This window comes from Stigmatopora argus, chromosome 17, assembly GCF_051989625.1.
Source record: "Stigmatopora argus isolate UIUO_Sarg chromosome 17, RoL_Sarg_1.0, whole genome shotgun sequence".
Lineage (NCBI taxonomy): Eukaryota > Metazoa > Chordata > Actinopteri > Syngnathiformes > Syngnathidae > Stigmatopora > Stigmatopora argus.
Window position 1 is genome coordinate 12,145,325 of NC_135403.1, and position 25,824 is coordinate 12,171,148.

A 25,824-nucleotide genomic window follows, 5' to 3' on the forward strand; every position below is an offset into this window, starting at 1 on the left:
TGGAGTTTGGGGCTTGGATCGGGACGGGGGGGTGTTTGTCACCGGCCCCCAGGGAAAGTGTGGATACGCGACTATTTATAGTGATTACGGGGGGAAAGTGTTTTGTAAAGGGAGGCCGGCGAAGATGGCGGGAGATGTGCGTATGCCAGCTCACTTTCTTTTCCAGAGTAGTTTATAGATGGGGCTGGCAGATAGGAGAGCAGTGAGCGCACGCTGCGGTTGCCGTTTTTAGGGGCCCGCGTCCAGGCCCGCGTGGAATTGCTGTTTATTATTATCCTGCCCACAAATAAATGGCCTTTTCTGGGCCTCGGAATGCCTGAAAGCATGTGTCCAAAATGTACGTATTTGCGGTAAAGCGTTTGGGGATGAAGAGAAGTGTATTTTGAAAAGCCAAATATGGGGAAAATGGAGGAGGGGCCTCTACTAGTTTGACCTATCGACAGAAAATTTGGTGGGTGTGTATTAATGCAAGCTGTGCAGAAAAGACTGAAGAATCCATCATTTTGGTCTGAAGAGACAACTTTAGGGATTTTTTTTAGTCATTCAGGCCTCCACACAAAATTTGGTGGGTGTGTCCATCGGAACAAGATACACAAAAGTCTCAAGGACCCCTCCTCACAAATGAAGCATCACCGCCATTTTTTTGTAAGTACAAACATTTTTAAGGCGAATTCCGTCCAAAAAAATGGACTGTAAAAGTTCAACAAAAAAGACTGACCCCAACACCAGTTTGACCTGTCAACACAAAATTTGGTGGGTGTCCATCAGAACAAGATAAACAAAAAAACTCAAAGACCCCTCCCCCCAAATAAAGCGTCACGGCCATTTCTTTTGTAAGTAGAAACAGTTTTAGGGCAAATTCCGTCCAAAAAAATGGGCTGTAAAAGTTCAAAAAAAAAGTCTGACCCCCCAATTCCAGTTTGACCTGTCAACACAAAATTTTGTGGGTGTGTCCATCAGAACAAGATAAACAAAAAAAAGTCTCCAGGACCCATCCCTCCCAAAAAATAAAGTGCCACAGCCATTTTTTTGTAAGTAGAAACACTTTTAGGGTGAATTCCATCAAATAAATTGGGCTGTAAAAGTTAAACAAAAAAGACAGCCCCCCAACACCAGTTTGACCTGTCAACACAAATTTTGGCGGATGTGTCAATCAGAACCAGATGCACAAAAAAAAAAGACCCATGCCTTAAAATAGACTTTGAGTCAGCCATTTTGCTCTGAAGAAACAATTTTCAAGGGACATTCCATTGAGCAAATGAGCTGGAAAGGACACTAAAAAACAAGCCCCTTGACTCCATCAACACAAACAGTGAAGCAGTCCATCATAACTAGACACACCCAACAAAAAAAAGTGTCTAAGCCCAAAAAGTGAACAGGAAGTTGGCCATTTTTTGTCTCGAAGCGCTCCACCATATTTCAGGTATTACATTTCCCTGACTTTGTACTCTTGAAGAAATCACAAAACCGAGTCGTGGAGGAGGAAAAAAAAATAGTAACGCCGGCGAGGATCAATTCATCAGCGCTTGGAAGCGTTGGTACTTTTTCTTTTATTATTGTTTGAATAGCCGGAGTGGGGAGCCGCGAGCGGGACTCTAGCTGCTGTCACATCCTATCCAAAATCAGATGAAACGGGGGCCCTGATGGAGGCGAGAGTGTTTCCTGCTTGGGCGGCGTTCGCTGGAGACCCTGTGCGAGTGTGTGTGTGTTTGTGTGAGTCCGTGTGTGAGTCTCAGACTACTGCTGCTTCTTGGCATAAGCCTCAATTCGCTCTACCCAGCATGCTAGACTGGGAATAAAGTAAATAAACAGTAGAGGGTCGCGGGGCAGCCCTCTTTCACCTCCAAAACAAAACAGCGCCCCCATCAAATAGGCAAGCGCCCGACCCCTCATTCCAGAACAAAGGCACGGAGACGCTAAGATCTCCTGACACTCGAGGAGCGATATGTCATTTTGGGCCGTCCGAAAACAGACGCTGGTGCAGTCAAAACAAGCGCCCAGACAAAATAAAAGGACACGTAGGTGAATTGGCTTTGGTCGGATGGGTGACGTTTCTTCGGTTACTGTTGCGGTGATCGTTTTGTGGGTTGGAAAATCTGGTTGACTTTTTGTTCCCTTTGTCGCCTTACTTTATTTAGAATGGGATGTGATGTTGGCCAGAATTGGGGTGTCAGGAATTTAGTATTTTTAGGAGATATTAGGTAAAAGTAGTTTAGTTTTTTTATTTATTTACTGGCTAATTTGCTCTTGTTATTCACAAAATTAAACTGAACGAAAGAATAGCCTTTTTTTGTCATGGCTAATGATTCCCAATGTTGTTTTGGTACCATTTTAAAAGCATCAACTTCCAAATGATTTGCATTCCCCAGAACGTTTTTAAGCTCTCTCCAAATTCTTCATGATATTACGGACGAGCCTGAATTTCTTGGACGGACATGGACAATTCCCATGGGATGACTTTAATTAAAATTGAGAATTAAAATGGTGAGGTTCAAGCACAAAGCCTGCAAAAGTGGAAAGGCTTTGAGAGCTTGTATTTGCGCGTTTATTCGTGATCAGTGAAAACATAAGCGCTATGTGCTACGACAGCTAATCAGTGGAGAGCTCAGGTGAGTTTTCAGGTGGTTTAACCGGGTAATCCCCGCTAGGCCTGTTTTCTCTCCCAAAGCAGCTGCGGACAGAAAAACAAAAATCCTCATCTTTGCTGGTTATCCTCTGAATGTCACGGAAGAAATTGGCTATTTTCAAGGTTTTTGTGAATGCAAGCTAACCTATTCTGTATGTTTGTAGTATTTTAGCTAGTAGCTGACCCCTGATTATAGGTCGAGATATTTGATTCCATGCAACAAAAGTAGTTGTTGAGCCATATGACAACATTCAGAGGCCACACGAAATAATCCCCTCGTTTTAATAGTTTCTGCGATTATCTTTAGAAAGGAGGAATGGCTGTCATAAACTATTTACCGCAGAGTCTGCTTCCAGAAAACACGTCACGTCACGGATGGCGATTTACAAGGGAATCGACATGCCGCTATGCAAGGTTTTTTAACGACGGCGAACCCGAGACTTCTAAATCGACCACCCCAAGCCATTTATTCCACTGTTTTATTGACTATTGTGGTCCTTTCTCCAGCATCGTAAACACGCCAGGCCAAAAACTTTCAAGTGGGCCTAATCTCTTCTTTTATGATAATGGCCTGCTGGGAAATAATTCCAGTGGACCAGATGACTTCCAAACACATGCAAAAACTAAAAAAAACTTGTGTATTCTGTTCTTTCAGGACCCGCCGTCGTCGGTATCATTAGGACTACGCATGGAAGAAATGATCTTCAACTTGGCCGACACGCATTTGTTCTTCAACGACTTGGAGGTGCGTCCATTTTTTTCTTTTGCGTCCTTCGCCTTTGGTGGGATGATTTAGTGTTTATGTGTGACCGGAGCGTCCATAAGAAGCAACTGTTTCATACCGCGGAAGCCTCCTTCTCAGTTATCAGTCTCATACCGGGGGGAGACAGACGCATTACTTTCCGAGCCCTCGAAGGAGGCCGTGAATTTTATACGCCGCAATTTGTCAGGCTTTCCTCGGGCGCCGACTCGCGTCTGAGTGTCACGCTGTGCGTTTGGTGTCGCGTGTTGCAAAAGTGAGGTGGTCTGGGGATTTTTTTTTTCAATGCACGTGTGTCCAAACTTTTTCAAACCACATTAAATCGAGTATCTTGTCGAGTTCCGCAGTCTTTCGAATTCTTTCTCTCGCCTCTCCAAACACGGTTTGAACTAAATCCGTCACCGTGGTCATCACACGTGCTGACTACCGCGCTAATAGTCCAAATTATCATTAGCCCGCAAAAGCTCTTTTCAGTTTTCAACCGCTTCCAGCCTCTACCGACGAATTTGAGGCCAAGCAGGTATGGTTTTTGCTCGAGCCGCCCTAAAGTGGGGCCACGCCGAGGGTTCTTTTGCACTTTCACTCCAGCTCGGATAGCTGCGGCTTAAATGGAAGCGCGCCTATAAATACTCGCCTGGGCACCAGCCGCAGTTATGTATTTAAGCGTGTGCACAAATGCATATGGTCCATCTAATTTAGTCGGGAGCCATAAAGGGAGACCCCAGAAGGCTGTGGGGGGGCACAGGTGCAGAGTTGAGCGTAGTATTAACGTGGCCGAAATTCAGCGGGAACGTTGAATTTTGTGCTCGTTTATTCTACTTTATTGTATTATCTACAATACCAAGTAATGTAAATTTGAATCAGCAAGTCAATTAATACTTAAATAAATACAAAATGTCATTTTTAATACATAATGAAATCATTTTAATCAAATCTACAAGTCTAAATATCTTCTTTTTTTGGGATAGTATACATAAATCAATGTTGGGGTTACTGTACCTCCAGAACGCCAATGCAGCGTGTGGGAACTCAATCTCCAGCCTCCCCCCCCTTGGCGCTCCCCTCTCCGTGGGGTACACGCTTGGGCAGACCCCCCTCCTCCCCCCCTCCCCGGGTGAGAAAACAACTCTGAAGGAGAAAAGGGCAAAGGGGCAAAGCACTCACAAAGGGGGCTGGGTGGGGAGGCCTAGAAAGGTGGGAACATTGTCAATTAGTGGCCCGACGTCCCCCCTTCCCAGCCGGGACCCCCACCCCACCACAACCGGGCCGCTTCCACAAGCGCCTTCTGCTTTTTACGGCTCCCCCGGATTGAAACGTGCACTCGGGCCCGTTAATGAGAGATGCTGTGAATTGCATGCTTAGCTAGCGCTACAAGCCTCCAGAGGCTCTTTTCTCCCAGCCCCGTTTGTTGCTTTTTCGTCTGGCCGTAGTCGAGTTCGATCCCGCGATTCCGCTCCAGTGGTCGCTCGACGCTGTTTTTGCTTTCCCGACACTTGCCTGCGTGTTTTCTTTTGTGATTTTTTTATTTTTCTGTCCTGAGTGGGAAGTCGTTTCCAGAAAAGCCAGCTGCACTGAAAGTAAGTTTTGAAAACGCCTAGCTGCTTTTCCCATTTTATTATATCGCAATCTTTGATGGCTTAAAAACAACCTAAGACCGCCCACTTCCTAAACGTACAACCTAAGACCACACACTTCCTAAACATACAACATTATCTTACTTTTTTTTCTAGATATAAACCTTTTTTTGTTCTACTTTTAAATACAGATTTAAGCTACTAGTACTAATAATGCTCCTCTACTCAATGTTAGGTTCTTTATCCTCTGCAAAGATCTACTATTATTAGTGTCGTGCGCATAAACTAGTGCTGAACAATCCAGCCCCCAAAAAATGGATATTGTTTAGTCTGTTTGTAAAACGATCCAAGTTCATGTCGTTTCTGCAAATTTGTGGATTGTCCTCTAAAGTGTTTGGGACTTTCCACACATGCTAATAGCTAACCCAGCTGTTTTTTAGTTCTATTATTTTTTTATATATTGTCCAATCTGGATCTGGACTAAGGTTGTTGTTTTGAATGGTGGTCTTGATACAATTCTTTATTAGCCTTAAGCTTGTGGGCATTCCAAAAAATTAAATGTGAGCCTTCAAACCATCAACATTGGACTCCTTTTGAGGGACTTTTCCAAATCTTTCAAATTGTTTGAATCCACGTATGCGTATAGTCCAGTAAATAGGACAACCCTAATCACCTTCTCGTAATATCTGTCAAAGTAGCAGAGATGGCCACAAAAACATCATTATTTCAGTTTTTGCTTGCCAATCTTGTTTGACTCTTCAATTCAACCAGCATCCCTCCAGAAAAACATTTTCCAAACCGCTTCACTCCTGTGACTATTGGTCAAACCGGCATATCCGTGCGCTTTTGTTTGGCACCCTTGTTTGAATTCCGCAACTGTTCAAGCGCGGATCGGAATGAAGTAGCTTGGAAGAACTCTCCCTTTGTTAGCCACATCCTGTGTTTGACCCCCAGGTATAATCACGGCCCTTCCACCCTACCTGCGGTGGGAACCGGGGGGCGGGGGGATGGACGCCGGGGGAGGGTCTGTGAATGACGGCCTCTATCGCCGGAGTGTCGGCGTTGAGAAGCTGCCAATGGCGGGCCAGAGACGTTAAGGTCCCGGCCCAAAAATGCCGATATTTAATGGATGGTGGCAGGCAGGAAACCGGGAAGGGGGTCGGGGGGGTCGGCGGATCCGTGTTTTTGGCGCATTGGTGATTAACCTTCACTTTGGTCTGGGCCAAGTCGCCACTCCCAGGCTATACAGGAAGAGTCGGGCCGTCATCACTTGATTGCTTGATGACAGGCGCCGGGAGAACAAAGAGGGCTCTGATAGCTTCCTCCGCCGCTGAAAAGTTCTCAGCGGAGGGGAAAGACAACGTGCCGCGGACGGGAAGAGAGATTGGATGATGATGGAGGGAGAAATGGCATCCTGGCCTCCATTACTGTCCATTTTGGGGGCCATTTGTCATTACAGATGCGTTCTTTGGGGTCGGAAATAACCTAACGGGACTGATTCGGTTCTCTTTGCTAGTCTTGAGATTTTATGATAGTCTGCTAGAACAATGTAACGGTCTCTTTTAAACTTTATGGAATTAGTTGATCCATAAAAACAATGTATTTTATTTTTAGCAGTTTAAAAAATGAAAAAATTCTATCGACTTTGTCTTTTCCGAATCCCATATCACATCTCCATTTAAAAAAGTTCTAGAATTACAAACTTGGTTCGCGGGCCACATTAACGTCAACACCATTTCATGTGGGCCGGACCATTTTAGATCTAATATCTAGATTTTTTTTATTTTTTTAAATTGGATTAAAAGATCTGGATCAAAAACCCTAAATGGTTCGTTTTTATAGAACTAAAGCAATGTTTATTTGAGCTTTTTTTTCTTAGTATTGGAAAATGTCTTTTAATCATGTTTTTTTATTTCAAATGGAAACTAAATATATTTTTAAAGTGGAAAACGGAAAATATTTGTATATTTAAACTAAAAACACAAGAGAAAAAAATAAATTAAAATATTGCAACGATTGATTTTAAAAAGGGGAAAATCAGCAAATGTATTGTACATCTCTAATCATTTTAATTTGATCCTAAAACAGAAAGTCGGCACTCGCACACGATTTACTTTCTCGGGCCGCACAAAATGATGTGGCGAGTCAGATTTGGCCCCCGGGCCGGCACTTTGACACCTGTGCTCTAAAACAACCTCTAAATATACCCGATTTCCTTTCAGAACATTCAATATACTCTGCTAAAACATAACACGGTACTCGTTGGACCGGAATTCGTCCAACAGCATTGGACCTATTTTCAGGCCTTACAAAATGAACCATGCGTATCGATTTTGAAAAATAGAAGCTCCCCCAAAAAATCTCCAAAGGCCCAGGCGGAAACCACACAGCGGGGCCGCCATTTTGATTTAAAGTTATTCTTCAGGTGCGCGTCTAAAACAAGCTCGCCCTTGACATCCGCCATTTTTCTTGGACAGATGCTACACGAGGGCACATCCATCGCGGCTTTAATATTCACTGGGGTGCCCGTGAAGCCGACGCAAAATAGTCCCCCCTGAGTACAGAAGGAACATCTGGTCTAGGTTAACGGTGATTGTAGCTTTTAGAGCGAGCGCTGTTTTCTCGGCGAGGGGAGGGGCTAAAAGAGACGTTCAAAAACTTCTGAGAAAGTCCCTCGCCATCGTCCCGGCTTGTCAGTCTCTCACACCCAAAGACTTATGCGCCACTTTCATTCGCATTCGGGGAGGCATCATTCTCATGCGCCGTTCCGACGTTTTCCGACGACGCGCCGTAAATTCCCCCCCGCGGCGCCATTTTGGCCGCGTTCCATCTCCGCCATACGGCCGCACTTAACGGTCCGAACTGCGCCGTCCACCCGTCCGTGGCTCGGCGGTGTTTACGAGCTCCTCAGAAGTGCTTCCTAATGAGTGTGTGTAAGGGTTACTGTACGCCATTACTCTAAGACCACCTCCTCCGGGGAGTCCGGTGCAGAGGTTTACGCTAGCCCCAGCGGGGAACCGTAACAGTTTTTTACGTGCCCCCCTTTGTCTTTGTTCGGTAGAAGGAGGTTTGACAAACGTCTTCGGTCGGCAGGCCTACCAATCATTCCCTGAGTAAAACTTTCACGACGTTTCTTCGAATCAAGACCTTCGCGTAGGCGCTAACCGTAAAGAACCGCAACGGGCTTCGCCAGATGAGCGGTCTCGCGATCGGGCCAGGTTCGTTACAAGGTAGTTAGTGGACAATTGAAGCATTCCAGTGAAAAGGGGGTGGTTCTCCAAAGGGAGGTGGGGTCTAGGAGGTACTTAACCCGAGGAGTCATTGTGGTTTTTTGCTAAACAAGCAAACATGCCTTTGCTGCTAAAGCAATTAAAAGAAGTACTTGAGGATTTGTTAGCGTCGAAGGCAGGCCGGGCTACATAAGCATCCGTCGGGTTGATGGATAATGATACAGTGGAGGTGGTATTTAAAGGGCAATTTTGCGAGACTTTTCAGGATTTTGCATTGAAAGTAGTATTTAATAGATAGCAACATAAAATGACATTTTTCAGGGTTATGCAAACTTTGAAAAACTAGATTTCATTTTGCAGTTTTTCAAAGGTTCAGTTTTCCGTGTTTTTACCCAAACTTGGAACTTGTTTGATCTCCCTTTGAGATTTTGCATTGAAAGTAGTATTTGATAGATGACATTGTGATGTAAACAACAGCATTTTTATCAGATCAGCCCGTTTTTCTACAGTAAAAGAAGACCTTTGTTTTTTTAATGATCGTAGATTGCTGTTTTATACACCTGCCTTTTTCCCCGTTAGCTTGCCTACAAAGCCTGTTGATTTTCTGAAACCGTGTTAACCCAGTAGCTAAAAGTCTCCTCTGGTAGACCACTAGGCCTCCATGTGAGGTCACTTTGGGCTTTTTTACCCGTGCGGGAGCCCCAGAGCGGGAGGGTAAAAGGGCCACCGGGTCAAAGTCTTTTCCTCTTTGGATCCCGGCCGGGGAGGAGGCTTTGGCGAGAGAATGGCTGCATTAGAGCCTAGCTCGGAGACGGGAGGGAGGGGTGCTGGGGGGTCAAGATTTTAATTCTGTTAAAAGAACAGCTGGTTTGAGTTTCTCCTCACCTCGCGCTCGCCTGGCCTTTTCTCGGCGCAAATCCCGGGAGATGAAAAATTTGTTCAGAGGGGAACCAGTAAAAGAGAAGAGGTTTACGGTCCAAAGCCCCTTACCCTTACCCTGCTTCGGCTTTAGCCAGGAATGCGATAACGTCAGCGTTTGGCCCGTCGTGGGTTGACTTTCAAACCAGGAAGTTCCGCCGACTGACTGTTTGGGTGTCCTGACGGCCGGATGGGATTTAATTAAAAGAGCTTTTTGGAAATATCTGGACGGATTTTTTCGGACTTGAGAAATTCCTGGAGAAATTATTATTTTTAATCGTTCTAACGCCGAGCAGGTGGCTCACGGAGACCTCTAGATAGATCACGAGACTGTGACCGTGACGTCAATCAGGATTTTTTTATTAAAACCATTGCTCAGAAGTAATAAAGTCAGACGAAGTATGATATGATAGTCAAATATGTTGTAACTTGACTTGAGATTGGGTTATTTTTTAAAAACTTTGCATATTTGATGACAATCCAGGCCTGAAAAAATCTAGAAAAGGATCGGTAGTCGTAGCAAAAGCAAAACCTGTTTAATTCTGTTCTAAAAAGAGAATACTGTTAAGACGTAAAAATACTTAACAAAAAAAATAACTTTGTACATATTTTAAAGCTTTTGCAGATAAATCATGCTGTTAACTTCCCCCCAAAAATGGCAGATTTGTTGTGTTGACTGGTTTACATACCAACGCATATATAATATGACGACAAAAGATGCTGTAACTTGATATATCTCTTTATAATCTCTCGTATTTGGTGACCGTCCTGCCCTGAAGAGGGAAAAAAATCATTAATAGTCAAGTGCGACCGACTCTTTTCAAAGAATAGAACAATGTTAAGACAAAAAACTAAAAGAAATTTGGGCAGATTTTTTGAAATAGATACATTTTGAAGAAACTCAATTTTAGCCCTTTTCTAGATTGACCCTGTTTTTCCAACATTGTGACTATTTTTTTCCCTTCACACCACCTCTTTCCGACATCTCAATAGAAGTGTATGGCGAGCGCTCTCCTTTAAATGGAAAACCAAGAACAGATTTTTCTTTTTTCTCTTTTTTTGTACCTCTCGCGCTATAATGCGAGCCTTTCGCCGGCTGGCCCCAGGGCTGGTGATGGTGTGTGGCGCGGCAGCAATCAGAGGTCATAATTTCATTGGCGGTTAGCATCAGGTTCAATTTTTCTCGTGGGTTACATCTAGCAAAAAAAAAGTCTGGATCGCGTTACCGCTAGCCCGGACGGAGCTGGAGAATGGCGGGATCCTTCCAACAAGAGCCAAAGGGAAGAAGGACGACGTATTAGCCTCCACATGTGCTCACAAATGCACAATTAGACCCAAGGCCGCCTTTTTATATAGCTTAGCTTACTCTATTTATATACATCAATGCACCTAAACATGGCGGCTCAAACGCTAAATCGGCTTTTTTTTCGGGGGTCGCTTCGGTGCCGACGACGGGGTCCGGCCGGGTTTGTTTAGACGGCGCCGGTGTGGGCACATGGGAAGAATTACGCCGTGTGCTGATTCAGGAGATTTCGGGACCAGGCCTTTCAACAGCCAATGCCAGGCCATGTTTTTGTACGAAGGGTGAAAAATGACAGCCAGCTAACGACTGCCAGTTTTCTTCAATAATGGAATCTTTACTACTTTAAATAGATTGACAGTTGTGTTTTGTCTCTTGCAGGAATGCGACCAGGTACATATCGACGACGTCTCTTCGGATGACAACGGTCAGGATTTGAGGTAAATGGCGGAAAAATGTGGACTATTTCATATGCGTCTGTCTGGAGGGTTTTACCGTACATTTTTTTGGCTGCCGATAACGTACGATATTGAGTTTTGGTGGAAAAAATGTAATGATCCTTTTCTCGAAATTCAACAACTCGACTCCAATCTCGTAATGATGAGTGGCGACTTTCTGTTTTAGGATCAAATTCAAATGAGTATAGATGAATATTAAATTTCCTGATTTTCCTCCTTTTAAATCAATAATTGTCATTTTTTTAATCCATTTTTTGTGTTTTTAGTTCAAAAATCTTTTTGTAAAATCTAAAATATTTTTTTTTAAAGCTAAAATAAACATTGTTTTAGATCTATTAAAAAACGGAATATTCAGGGCTTTTAATCCAGTTCTTTTAATCAATTTATAATAAAAAAAAAAATCAAAATATTATATCTAAAATGGTCCGGCCCACGTGAAATCAAGTTGACGTTAAAGCGGCCCGCGAACCAACCATAGTCTGTCACCCTTGATTTAAGGTAAATTGCTTACTCGTTTAACCATTTACCAACACATCACTTTTTTTATCACTGCACAAGGTTATGTATCATATTATTTTTAAATCCATTTACAAAGAAAACATTTATTTGCCAAATGAATGAAAACCAATGGATTTATAACTCCAACCTGGGCAATATTGAACCAACCAACGTTCCCATTGTAAATGGATAGAACGCCATTAATAGATTGACAAATCCCGCCCCACAGCACGTACAACTTTGGCGCCGACGGCTTCCACGCGGCGGCCACCAGCGCCAACCTGTGCCTGGCCACAGGTGTGCGAGGAGGCGTGGACTGGATGAGAAAGTTGGCCTTCCGCTACAGACGAGTCAAAGAAATCTACACCACTTACAAAAATAACGTCGGAGGTAAGTAACCCGACTCCCACACATTTTTTTTTTGGTTTTCAGGGTACTTTTCCAAAGCATCCAAGGCAAACATTGTCCCGGTTCCGTCCGCAGGTCTCCTGGGCCCGGCCAAGAGGGAAGCCTGGTTGCAATTGCGAGCAGAAATCGAAGCCTTGACGGACTCCTGGTTAACACTGGCACTGAAAGCACTCACGTTAATCCACTCGAGGTAAGAGGAGTGGGAAAACCGTTTTAAGACAGCACGCCATTGACCGCCGTCTCTCTTTTTTTTGCAGGTCAAACTGCGTGAACATCCTCGTGACCACCACGCAACTGATCCCTGCTCTGGCTAAAGTTCTGCTTTACGGCCTGGGCATCGTCTTTCCTATTGAAAATATTTATAGCGCCACCAAAATAGGTAAAGTTTACTTCATTTTGGGGTGGTGTGGCGAGACTCGGTCAATAGATAAGATTGATGAAGATCTGGAGATGCTTAGATGATAGTCGGGAAGGTTAAAATGTTGTCAATTTCCTATCTGCAATCATTCGAAATGCCCCAAAATCAACAGGAACTGAACAACAAACAAGAAGCATCTGAGAAAGTCCCTCAAAATCAATAGGAAATGATCCATAATGTACTGGAAGTCACTTCAAATGACAAAAAACTGACGCAAAATGAACTCACAGCCAATGATAAATGTCTAATTCGCTTCAACTGGCTGTGAATGCTCATCTTTTAATGGTATTGACATCGCTAGGCGTCCATTTTGACCCGAACGAACGTTCCGATTGGATGGCTCGTGCCATCAAGGGTGGCAAGTCATTCAACTTTTTGAGCCAAAAATGAACTGAACCTCTCTCACCTTCAATGGCAATCGATGGGTTTGGAGGTTTGTTACATTAAAAATAAAAATAAAAAGCTGCATACCTTTTTCAAATTTATTCTAGCATGTCAGCCATTTGTATCCAAAACTACGAGGTGACAGAATCACCATATGCAATAATTGTGGGATTCTTTTTCCTCCAAACGGGGCCTCTCCCTCCCTGCATATGAAACCACTTGAAGACATTGATGTCCTTCCACGGGCAAGCCCCGCCCCCCCCGAACAGCCTTCATCTCAATGCAAAATAAACCTGCCGCATTTTCAAGGCTTCTTTCCTTCATGCTTGATTTTCTTTTCTCCCCATCACCACAAAGGCAAGGAGAGCTGCTTCGAGAGAGTCGTCCAGAGGTTCGGCAGGAAAGTTGTTTACATTGTGGTCGGAGACGGCGTGGAGGAGGAGCAAGGCTCCAAAAAGGTGAGACGGACAAACTTTTCCACCAAGGCTTTTTTTACGAGTCGACGGCAGAACACGGTGGGGGTGTTTAATCACAGGTTTTTGCTCCGCCCCCTCGGCTTTAAAGCGGCGAGGTGATGACTCATAATTATATATTCCCGCCCGGTGCCCTCCGCTATGCGAACGACGTGCGTGTAATGTTAGAGCCGCCTTTTCGGTCGGCCATGTTGAAGGCCGGCATAAAATAGCTGCCAATCTCGGGAGGATATTCGCGGGGAAAAAAGTGAGTGGGTTTTTTGGGGGGGTAATTATAAATATGAGTACAAACACCAACCAAAAAATAATATTTTGATATTACTTCTGCATGTGTGATTTGCATACATGTAAATAATAGTTGTTGTATTTTTTTTAATGTATTATTTATTTGTAGTATCTCATGATGAAGGGAAATATTATTCAGTTTAGTTTATTCATTTTTTTACTTTTAAGATAAACTGCATTTTTAAAGGTTATATGGAATTTATTTTATTGATATTCTTGATAAAATGGAAAAATATTAAATCATTTTGGGGTTGAATTATTAAGAAATACTGGAAAACTCATACTTAAGGCATTTTTTAAATTAAATAGTGACTTTTAAAAGGTTGAAAAATATTGATTTAAAAAAATATTGCTGTAATAATAAACTGAAAAAGGAAAAAAAGAAAAAAATACCAAGACAATCGGTGATTTGAAAACAACAAATATATCTACTACTGTTGAATGCGGAAAAAAATAATCTGTGACAATGATGATAAAATAACCATATACTTTTTAATACATTGTAATACTGACAAAGCAAAAAAAAAAAATGCCTCTCTGCAAGCATTTTGAGGTAAAAAAAAAAAAAAAAAATCTTCAGACACTTAAGAGCTCCTTTTGGGCCTCCTTGACAAAAACCCACAGTGTTTGCAAAAAGAAAAAAAGCCTTGACTTGTATTGGCGCGGGAGAAAGGGGCCCAGATAACATCTGCAGCTTTTGGACTTTAAAAGCAAAGACAATTTACAAAACAAAAAGCCATAGAGCTTTTAAGGGTCAGCGCAGGCCCTTCTAAGCGGAACCTTGGCCAGGGCCAACTTCTGATAAAGTCCAACAGGGAGGGATAATGGAGGAGCCGGCCATTCCACCTGTGACCGCTTCCTTTCATTCCCCCCGCGACTCGGGTTTCCTCGGCCGCACACCCGCCTTGGGAACGACCCGCGCACCTTTGTTCAATATCCCAAACGGGGCCGTCCGATTCACTTTGCATGGCGGGCGACATTCGCGACCAGTTGATTTGTGGCCCAAAAAAGTTCACTTACTTGACGGTGTCGGTGTCAATTTAATGTCGATTAGCATAATTGTTGTCGGCGGCTAACTAAGTTCTAACTCTAATATTGTGAAATTCACCCCATCATAGAACTAAAATGGCTGACTTTGCGTTCTGTTTTAAGCCTTTTTTGTGCGTTCCGTTTGAATAAATATGTCAACACAAAAGTCACATCAGGGGATAATTAAAAAAAAAAACTTTTTGTACCTTTTTCAATATAATGCTTTCAAATCTTTGAACCAAAATGGCTGACTTTCTGTTCTGTTTTAAGCACGAGACTTTTTGTGTGCCCTGTTAGAATAAACATGTCAACACTAAAGTCACATCAGGGGTTAATTTAAAAAAAAAAACTTTTCTGACCTTTTTCAATATAATTCTTTCAAATCTTTGAACCAAAATGGCTGACTTTCTATTCTGTTTTAAGCACGAGACTTTTGGGAAAAAAACTTTGCACCTTTTTCAATATAATGCTTTCAAATCTTTGAACCAAAATGGCTGACTTTCTATTCTGTTTCAAGCACGAGACTTTAGAAAAAAAAAACTTTTTGTTCCTTTTTCAATAAAATTCCTTCAAATCTTGAAACCAAAATGTCTAAAAAGCCTCTTTAGATTTTTTTTTGTGCTTCAGTAAAACTTTTAACTTTTTTAATCCTATTTTTCTGAAGTTGTGACCCATGTCTTGTGGTTCTTCTGCAGCACAACATGCCCTTCTGGAGGATCTCCAGCCACTCGGATCTCATGGCTCTTCACCACGCTCTGGACCTGGAGTACCTGTAGCAAAGCTCCGGCACCCTCCCCCGGCTTCCGCCTTTTTCCGGATGGCGCTCGGCCTCGGTCCCGGCCGCGGGAAAGAAAAAAAACCCACACAAAAAGGCCCGTTGTGCTACCTGTGGCGTCTCATCTTCCAGAAGAGGAGGAGAACGATCAATGTGCTGACGTTTGGTCACACTTTGTCTTAACATTTTTTCTTGTTGTTGTTGTCGTCCGTCGTCGTCGTCGTGAGAGGTGAATTTTACAGCTGCGGTTACTGTGAAAATGGACTTCGGGTTCACGAGGATGCCCGCTTCCTCCTTCCCCAACAACTTCCCCACCAGCGCTTCTTATTTATGGACTACGTAAGAAGGCGGGAAAAAAAGACACTTCTTCCCGAGGAATTTTTGGGCTTTTCTAATTTAAGAAAAATGACAAAAAACTTTATTTACTAAGACAATCCTGTACAGAGGTGGCTTGTTCTTTTTTGTTCTTTTTTGTTTTTTTGAGTGTGTGTAAAAGTTTGTAATCACTGGACTATTCCTTCCTTATATCCATGTGCTCCTGAAGAAAAAAATGTGGCTTTTTTATTGAACAAAGAAGCTCGCAAAACTGTTGATGATGTGTTCCAAGTTTGTTAAGTAAAGGAAATATGTAGATAAATACATTCTGGGTGTGTTTTGTTTAGAGAAAATCATGGTCACTGTATTATTTTTAAGTCATTGGCTGCCATTGATACTATTTAAATATTTTGAAAAAAATGAAAAGTTTCCAACTAGGAAGTGGAAGGCTCAAAGAACCAGCTGATAATACAATAGCAATTTAATTGATTGTGAACACCTGGGGGAAAAAGCCATTTGTCACCAGGAAGTCGCATCATTCAGAGGCCGACAGTAAGTGTTTATTAATTATTTCTATATATTTGAGGATACATCAGATATGATTAGGCTGATAAAAAAAAATAAGATCCGTTGCAGGAATCGTTTTAATGCTTCTTAGATCTATTGTTTTTGTATAAACGAGTGTGATTCGTGTCAACGTGCAAGCTAGCATAGATGCTATGTCGTTTCACTTCACTCGTGTTATGCTTGAATTTGAACAAACTATTGTTTGATCCCCTAACAGCATGCTAGCATTTGTGCATGTTATATTAGGGTTTTTATCATGTAAAAAGCTCCAACTAATATGCGTAATGTCAAGATCGTTCGCGTTTTTGTGGTCAAATGAGCGGACGCTCAAATCTGCCCGCTTAGTCCAAGCGTTACGGTAATTCTATTCAAAACAAAAGAGTGGTGACTTCCGTGTTCGTAGGGCTTTTAAACTATCAAAAATACTCCCAACAGCCAAAAAACAACACCGTATAGCTCATAATTAAAAATAGAGTGGCTCCATTAAAAACACACTCCATAAATACAATATTATGTGAATCCCCTGAATGTTTTTTGGTGAGACTATAAATGTAAATAAAGTTTTTTCATAATTTCAGGACAACGCCCCTCTGTCATGTTACTTAAATGAGTTTCACTACAATGACACGAATAAAGGCGTATTTAGTATATCAAAAGTTACATTTAAATGGCTTTAGGCTCTCTCTCTCCATAAAATGTATACAGTGCACAAATACGTGACTTTTTTAATACAAACTGTAAAGTTCTTGTGTCAAAATGCCAATTAGCAATATAAAGTGTGATCATATACACATTAACTTCATACTAATGATAAATATACTAAAATATGCTTAGTAATTCCATTTTTATACTGACTCCCATTATAGAGATTTATTACAATAAAATAGGAATGGAAAATGCACAAATGTCTGGATCGTAAACTGTAATGTACTGTTATTTTATGGCCATATTTTACATTGTATGGTTGAAAAAAATCAGGACCCTCTTGCAGGCAAATTTTGTTTAGGATGGATAAAATAAAAGAATGAATTTGTTATTAGAATTGATCAGCACGCACATGACGGAGCGACTCGGACACATGTCACGAATCGGTTAATCCCTCCAGGAAGCCAATCGAAACTGGATCTGGTCAACGTCTAGACCAAACAACAGGCCCGCATACTAATCCCGTCTATTTAAATCAAACGCTGAGTGGTTTTCAAGTGTCTCGTCGTTATTTATAATCCTGGATATAAAGACACACAAAAAAAGTAGGATTTGTCCATCAGGTAAGTAAAAAGCAATCTACAACATGGAACACAATCCCAAGTAGGTACGCCAAAACCACAAAGGAAAATGATTTTTTTACAGCCGCACGGTCTTTAATAGGACCATCCATTGTATATGTATTTATTTATATATTTCTTTGTTGGCAGGCTGAAGCGAGAGCGCCCGCCAGGTCCGGACAAAGTATTCAGGCTGGACAAACCGCCGGAATGCAACAGCACAATGAAGACTAATGTGCCCACCCCGCCGCCGAGACCCCCGCTTCCGAACAGCTGAAAGATTGTCCCAAATGACTATATGACTGCGGGCAAAAACCAGAGGTGGGTTGTCCGCGATTGGTCATTTTCTTGCCGGCGTGACACACTAATTTGAACAACAAACATAGTCGTAATGATGGATTTAGCATCATTTTATTAACAATAATTGACAGCAAATTCATATTCTATAAACTCTGACCTTTTAATGGTCCCTACATTTCATATATAACTTTGTTGTGGATTTCTGTCACTTTTTAGAAGTGGAAAAAAATCACTTTGCTCAAAATGAATGTATCAAATAGGATACATTTGGACATGTAGTTATTTAGGTTTTATTTTGAGATATTTTGAGATATTTTGTGGGTTCTGAAAAACAAAAAAATACTCTTTATGGGAGAATCCAAATATTTAAAAAATGTTTTTGTATATATATGAAGCTTTATGGGATAAATATCAATAGGAATATGCAGTGTTACAAGACAGCACATATTGGGCTTTTGGTATTTTAATGGACAAATTTTCAATTTAATTTGCAATGATTTAATCTGTTATCATAAAAATCACAAAACCCTCCGAACCAGCGTTTTTTTTTATATCCTCGCCGAATTCTCGAACCAGGTCCACCGTTGGGCATTCCCGACGCCGGGACATCTCAGCCGCCGTAAAAAAAAAAAAAAGCGCCCAAGTTCAATAAACAAGCCAATGGTGATTTATTATCTGGGCCAGACACTGATTTCATGCAGATTTCCTCAGCGGGGGCCGCTGGCTGTGCATCACAATTGAACTTAGATTGTGTTACATGCGTATCGAACCTCCCTCGGACAACACGATCTGCCACATCTCTCTTTATGACCTATTAATAGGCCTCCTTTTTTTGCTGGCTAATGTGTCGCCACTTTGTTGGGGGGGTGCCGTGAGGGCAGATGTGGGCGAATCGAGACCAAAAGAAAACGGCAAATCGTTTCTTTGCGTTGGCAGATGACGAAAATCTCTTAAAATCGGTGTTGTACCCAAACGTGTCTAAAAAAGTGGACCCCATTCCTCATTAAAATCTATCTGTATTCCTACGAGAGCAGTACATAATTATGTGGGCATTGCACGATAAAGAAGGCGCAAAATGTCATGTGGATGTTGGAAATATTGTTTTATTTGTATTGGGAATATATTGAAGAAACGTTCCTGTCTCCTAAAATTTCCTGAGAAACATAAGCAACATTTCAAGGCAGTTGTTCTTGCTAAAAACCACTATCGTGTTCATTTTGAATGGTGGTAAAAATCCCGAGTTGGGTTCTGACCTATTGAGGTTTTACCAAATTCCATGAATGACTTTCTTCGTTTCGAGGCGACTCGCTTCATTCTCAAGTCACGATCGGAAGCGGAATTTCATTTTTTGGTTCTCCTAAGTGCGAAAATCCTTCTCCACGTTCTGACTCTTGATATGCGCCTTCATGGCTTCGGTCTGCGCCGTCACCCACCTGGGCAGAATGTCGTACGTCTTGAACGTACGGTACTGCGAATCCATCAGGTTGACGCTATCCTCGGCGGTCTTGTGGCCGACGTAGAGGCGGTACTCTTCGGGGATCCCGCAGGAGTAGAAATCTTGCAAGCGCTCCTCCTTCAGCTGGGCCAACCACTTCTCCTTCTGCACCCAGGTGGCTTTGGTGCGAATGAAGTCGGTCAGCGTCTTGTGACGCTTGGCTTGGGCCGCGTCCTCGCGTTCCTTCACCTGCTTCTTGATGGCCTGCAGGTGGTTGCGTCCGTCCTCCTGCCGTTGCTTGTTCTTCTCGGCCTCCAGGGCCAGGGCCGCCTGGGTACACTTGAGGACATTCTCGAACTCCCGTTTCTCCCTGGAGTGCTCCACCTTCTCGCAGCTCTTCTTCCACTTGAGTTGCTTGTCGCGCTCGGCTTGGATCTTGCTGTTGAGGATCCTGCGGTCCAGCTTGATGATCTGCATGCTGCCGTGAAGCTGGCTCTTCTCCCGGTGGCACTGGTACTCCAAGTAGACCTCCTTCTCGGCGTTCCTGCGGTTCTCGTTCTCCTGCTCCATGGACATCTTGTCCCACTCTATGATCTGGTTCCTCTGAATCCTGCCGGCGTCCACCACGGCTTGCTTCTTCTCCGCTATTTCGTTCAGGGCCTGCTGCTCTTTCTCGATGGCGTTGGGACCCATGGCGTTGGTGAGGATCCGTTGGTGCTCGGGAATGCTGAGCACCACGGGGTTGATCCCGGAACCGTCGCGAGGCATCCTGATGTTGTACAGGAAGCCCTGGTGGCAGATCACCGTTTTCTTTTCCTGTTGGCTCATGTTAGGATCCATTTTGACGGAATTTCCCCAAAAACTCGACCGATTTGGATCTTTTCTGAAGCTACGACTCGACGGCGTTACCTGGCGGTGGCGGTAGAAAAACCCGACCCTTTGTCACCTTTTGACATAGTGTCAGAAAAGAGTCATGGGATCTTTAATCGACAGGCGACATCACGGTCCGAGGCTGCAATACTCATCGGATTACATCGCAACATGGCTTGATTACAAAGCCACGGATGATATCATAGCTGACGTCATCAAGTCGACGTATAGTAGGTGCAGGGTTTACCTCATATCGAGGTCATCCTAACAGTTTTTTTGGTCGATGCTGACTGGCTTTCATGTATGGACAGCAGAGAGGCTAAAGGCTAGTAGCAGTATGATGTCAAAGAGCCATCAACAGGTCACATATGTATTCGCATCTTGACATTTTTTTGTTCAGTGGTATGCCAGTTGTTTTTAACGGATTGCGCTAGGCGTCCACGCCATTTTCATTGTGGGAGTGAGTGACTAGTCTTCCTAGTTTAAATGCATTGAAATTCATCTATTGTTGTTAATGGGAGGCTAATAAAGCAACAAGGGAACTGGGAATGAATGAAATGTTCTTGCGACTGTACTGTTTAACTTATAACTATGCCTTTTCTTGCTACTGTCACAATGAAATTTCACGAATACGGGATGAATAAAGTTATCCAATCCAATCCAAATATCATCTGAATAAAAACAGCAATAAATTCTGGTCATGACTCCAAATAACACCATGTTGATTTTTTTTCTTATTTCGTCCATTTTGATTGGGAGCCCTCGCCGCAAATGATCGCCCCCTACCAGTCAAAAAGGATAGAACGTTTACCGGCGTCCAGGGCAACCAATGTGTTTGATGAATGCGCCATGAAGGATTAAGTCAACTCAAGTTGGTCATAAACCAAATTTATTCGCCACGCTAACCTTCTACCAAAGAGTTTGGATTCCACATGGTACAACTTTCTCATTTTCTTGATCGACTCGCTTGAATTCATCTGGATTTCTCTGCATCCCTACACGGCAGTCGTAGGAACGCCACCGAGTCATTCTCAACCGAGCCAATGTCCACTTAAACGCCGACATTTTTCTAGACTGAAAAGTCTCTAGACTGACTGAAAACTCTAGACTTTTCCGCTCTCGGACACTGACTCTCATTGGGCAGTCTCGTATCAATGGTGACCGCACCACGCGCAAAATCACGATGTCAGTCCCAAAGGATCCACCCCTTAACCATCGCCGTTTCCGGGACGCCTGATACCAAAAGAAAACGCTTCCAAGATAAGTCGAGACTCTTGCAAGAAATCCAAACAAATCTCTCCTTTTCCTAACATTTCTCCAGCCTTATCAAATCCCCGGAAGACATTTTTTTTGAGATTGCGAGGCTACCGAGGGGTGAGTGGCGCTTTGTATGACATCATACACGTCTTTTGAAGCCTTTGTGCCTTTGGCAGTATCATGTTTAGCAAACATACTTTAGCTTTATGTAATCGGGATTAACGCCAAGTAGCACGTTAGGAAAAATGGCCAAATCCAGCGCGGAGTCCGACTCCTTTATCAAGTGGAAGAACAGGAAGCTGGTGGACAAAACCAGGGAATTTAACAACTTGTGGACCGGCGACATCCAGGCGCGGAATGAAAGGCTGCAGGCGTCGAGCGCCAAGTACCGCGTCCTGGAAGAGAAACTGGACGCGGTCAACAAGGAGAAAGCCGAATTGCTGTCGCAGCACAAAATCTACGAGGCCAAAATCTTCCTGCTGACCAAAAAGAAGGCCATCTTGGAGAACCAGGTCAATAACGTGAAGGGACTAGAGGCCAAGATGAAAGAGAGGGTCTTGGTTTTGGAAGAGTCGGAGGTCAAGTTCGAGGCCAGGCTGTCGGCCCAAGCCGAGGAGTTCGAGGAAAACCTCAAGAAGGCCAAGGAGGAGATGTACCGCCAGTTCCGCAACAAGGAGTTGGCGCTCCAAGGCAAGACGGAGGCGCAGAGCGTTCAGCTGCAGAACATGGAGAAGCGCGTCCAGGAAATGAAGAACGCCAACAAAAAGCTGAAGGTGGAACTGGGCCGCCTCAATCAACAGAACGAGCAGGACCGCGAAAAGCACCAGAAGAAGACGGCCAAAATGGAGTTCGACTTCCAGCTGGACATACGGACGGCCAAGATGAAGAACAAGGTCATGACGGACAGAGTGGAGACCCTGCTGACCACCTCGGAGAACAAGGTCAAGGAGAACGAGAGGCTGCGGGAGAAGCTGGAGAGGAGGTTCGTCGAGGTGGAGAAACGGCGGACGGAACAGTGCGACACTTTGCTTCAGGTGGAGACCCTGACGGAGAAGCTGCAAAGGGAGCAGAAGCGAACGGCGTCCTTGACGGAACGCGTGACGCGGATGGAGAAGGAAGTGGAGGCCATGTGGAACAAGTACGAAATCGAGCAGAAGGCTCACGGCTTCACCAAAAAGCACTCGGGCATGATTCTGCGCAAACACAGAGACCTGACCGAGAAGATCAAGTTCCTGGACCACCGCGTCAAGAGTCAGCAGGTCAACATCCAGAAACTGGAGTCGGGGGTCTCGGCCAAGTCCGCCTTCATCCGGAACCTCAGCCAGGACATCGAGGCGTCCCTGTCGCTGCTCCACGACCCCAAGAAGTTGATCAAGGAGATCACCCGCATCAAAGGCATACTGTTCGCCGAAGTCAAGGAATCGCAATCGGTGGAGCCCGCCGAAATCCTGGTCCGGAACGTCAGCGCGCAGAAGGCCAAGTTCGACCGCTACGAGGCCACCATCAACAACCTACGCCGGCAGCTGGAGCAGAGGGAGCTGGCCCTGCTGCATCACATCGAGAAGATCGAGAAGCCCCGCAGTCAACTCATACAGATCGTCAACGAACAGCGGCGGGATCTCTCCAAAGTCAAGTCCAAGTTGAACCAGGCCAGGCACACCTTGCGGGAAGTCAACAGCTACCTGCCGGAGAAGGTCCAGTCCTGGGTGGACGGGAGGCTCCTTGGGGTGCTGGCCACCGCCACTCCTAAAAAATAGAACCCGGCGTTTATCCATCCTATCGAGTCTCGCCCTCGTCTTCGCCCAGTCTCGTTGGATTGTCTTTGAAAGTCGCCGGTCAATGGCTACTATTCATTTGATCGACAAACGCTCAATGTAAAACAATTAGAAAAATTCAGTTTTTCTTGAATCGCTTCAGGCGATCCGGGGAGGATCAGGATCTGATCGTGTGGAGGTACCGGAATTGGGAGCGCCACGTTTTGGGGGGGAACCCAACCCGAGTCCTGGAATGGAAACAGCAGTCAAAATCTCAGGAGTTGTAAAATGTTAGCTTTACAGGCAAAGTCCAAACATGTCTCATTTATAACTCGCTACATTAATTTCACCTGGTCGAACCAACCCACTTTAAGGACAAACTCCATCAAATCAATTCCATTTTAGTACTTTGTTTCCCTTTCAAAATCAGGCGAGACCACATGACCGCCTAAAGTCATCTTCACTTGTTATTTGTAATTGTATCCAAGTCTTGACAAGCATCTACACCAGGTTGCGTTTCACTTTCCAGCGTTGTACAGCAAAATACATGAGCTGGAACAATGGCGATTCAGTTTCCGGGTTCTGTTTGGCAACCAAACAGTCGAGTTAACATGAGCTTCGTGCTAGGGATTCTGTCCTGCTACAACCGTTGATGCAATTCCCCGTCCAAGTGGACATTGATGGGGTTTTTTCCTCATTTTCAGGAGAACTGAGAATCTTCCCATTGCTCTACTGACGAGAATGTGGAGGTTTTGGGCCGAGGTTTGCAGGGACCATTTGTGAGACAAAATGAGGTCTGGCAGAAAAATGTTTTTGTTAATGATATCGCAATCAATATTTTGGCCGTGCCGAGACCTGATCGATGATGTATGAAACTGTGTTGCATAGTACAAAATATAGTACATGTTTGTTTGTTTAGGCAAAATCACATCTGAAATATTTTGTTCAGTTGTAACGCTTAATTTTTTTAAAATTAAAAACACTATTCTAAGCCCTTTTGATCTGATGTGATGTACGTTTAAAAAAAGAAAATGATGCGACTGTTATGATGTCATTGCTTGTTTGAGTAAAATGGATTGGTTTTGCCTGTTGACGTTTTGTTGATATTAATTGAGTTTGAAGATTGTTAAAGAAATCGAGATGAACAGCATTTAATGCTAATATATAGTATAATGTATGAAAAAAATAGCAGTTAAAAATGACTACGTTTAAGTCACATAGTTCACTAATATACAAAAAAAACGTTTAATTTTCCCCAAAAAGGCCAGTTTTTGAACAATTTTAAGACCTGGACAAGATCATTTTTTATTTTTTTGATCAGGCCATCCTTCTTTGGACTCTTCTGGTCCACATTACCAGATGACGAGACCACCGTCGACCATTCTCCAAGCTTTCTGGCCTTATTTGTCACGGTCATCATTGGGTCCCGCCTCCGACGTACAGTCTTCGACAGATTTACGCTTCCGTCTATGACCCTCTACCGTACGGTCACGCCGGTCGGTCCACCCCACTTTATGACGGAAACCGATACAAACACGGCGATAGGGTTTCGGGATAAATTATTCACGCTGCCGAGTCCCGATACTCCTCGACTGCCGTCTTGGGTCAGTCAAGAAGACAACCATTGCCATGTTAGAAGATCGCCCTCGTTCAGATTTACGGTCCCGTCCAGTCCCGTCCAGTCCGCCTAATGTCTCCAGCATCTGCCGGGATCGGGCCTTTTAATTGAAAAGAATTTGCGCGGCCAAAGTTGGGGGGCGGGGGTCCTCGGTTGGAGTCGTCCCGCCAGATCCAAGTAATGAAAAGAAAATAACTCCTCTCCTCTTTAGTGCCTATGGAAGCCATAAAGAATAACAGGACATGTCGATATAAGCGTCGGGGCGAGCGGTCGCCGGACTTCCAGCCAGGAACGCCATCTGCTAAGACGGTTGCCGACGGCGAGTGGCGAGCGGCGAATTCGCTTCGTAAAGCTTCGCTTTGTCAGATTTATTTAGACGTGAAGGATGCCTTTTTACTTTAGTGTCGCCCGCGTAGATTTTGTCTGTCTTTTGTTTTTCAAAGGAGCCGAAGTAGGTGATGAGTCTAGCAGAAGAACGGGAACCATAACAGTGCGCGGCTTTTAATGGGGTTGCCTTTGGGGACCTTGAGTAGTAGATACTGGCGGCGGAGACTTTCAAAGACGGCGTGATGACATGATGATTTTTTAAAACCTTTGGAGGAAAGATTCATGAGTTATGTTTTTAAATTGTCTTCAGGTGCTTAAATCATCAGGGATAGGCGACCAATCCGGTTGAAGGGAGAGGGATGGCAACCAATGACATAATGGGCAGTCAGAGTATAAAAAAAAAACATAAAAGTCAAACCTGAATATAAATGGAAGGCCTAGCCAGATTATGAAAAATTAAGACTATAGTCCAGAAAATACGGTAATTGTAATTTTGATTATTAAAGGAAAAAACACTATTAGTTTTTCAGTGTAATTTGAAATATCAATATTGAAGTTTTATTGTCAACATTTTTAGCCTCCCTCAAAGTTTTAATCCCGGGTCTGTATGGGTTTTCTTCGGGTACTCCAACAACATTCAAGCTAGGCTAATAATATGCTAAACTACCCCTAGGCATGTGTGTGTGTGTATGAATGGTCATTCCATTGTTAGTTGCGATAGGCTCCACTAAGCAACCCCCCAACTTTTTTGTCTGTCTTCTCCCACACTTTTCAACGATATGTCAACAACTATAGTATTTTTTTATTTTTTTTTAAAGGGCCACGTGAGTCAATCTCACACTTGTTGAAGTTGACGTTGAAGTACGTCCTCTGGATGAGGTCATCGGGCAAATGATTTGAAGGGCCCGTGGGAATCCTCCACGCCCAACGCAAACACGTATAGATTGTCAACGTCAACAAGAGAGAGCGAGGCCCAAAGG

General features: G+C 43.6%; 2 protein-coding genes across 7 annotated transcripts in view; both read left to right on the forward strand.

The window, feature by feature from the left end:
- eya1 (EYA transcriptional coactivator and phosphatase 1) overlaps positions 1 to 15,777 on the forward strand; it is a 36,386-nt gene extending 20,609 nt beyond the window's left edge. For all 6 annotated transcript variants that reach the window (XM_077624454.1, XM_077624457.1, XM_077624453.1 and 3 more), the window contains 7 exons: positions 3,282 to 3,371; positions 10,790 to 10,848; positions 11,594 to 11,754; positions 11,848 to 11,962; positions 12,030 to 12,151; positions 12,932 to 13,032; positions 15,057 to 15,777. In XM_077624454.1, the coding sequence (XP_077480580.1) occupies positions 3,282 to 3,371; positions 10,790 to 10,848; positions 11,594 to 11,754; positions 11,848 to 11,962; positions 12,030 to 12,151; positions 12,932 to 13,032; positions 15,057 to 15,137 (729 nt within the window). In that variant the 3' untranslated portion in view covers positions 15,138 to 15,777. The remainder of the gene's footprint in view (positions 1 to 3,281; positions 3,372 to 10,789; positions 10,849 to 11,593; positions 11,755 to 11,847; positions 11,963 to 12,029; positions 12,152 to 12,931; positions 13,033 to 15,056) is intronic.
- A 5,324-nt stretch (positions 15,778 to 21,101) lies between these two features.
- Positions 21,102 to 23,910, forward strand: LOC144091936 (uncharacterized). Its single transcript, XM_077624637.1, has one exon. It carries the CDS (start codon positions 21,391 to 21,393, stop codon positions 22,900 to 22,902), a length of 1,512 nt encoding a protein of 503 aa, XP_077480763.1. The 5' UTR covers positions 21,102 to 21,390; the 3' UTR covers positions 22,903 to 23,910.
- Positions 23,911 to 25,824: the final 1,914 nt, after the last annotated feature.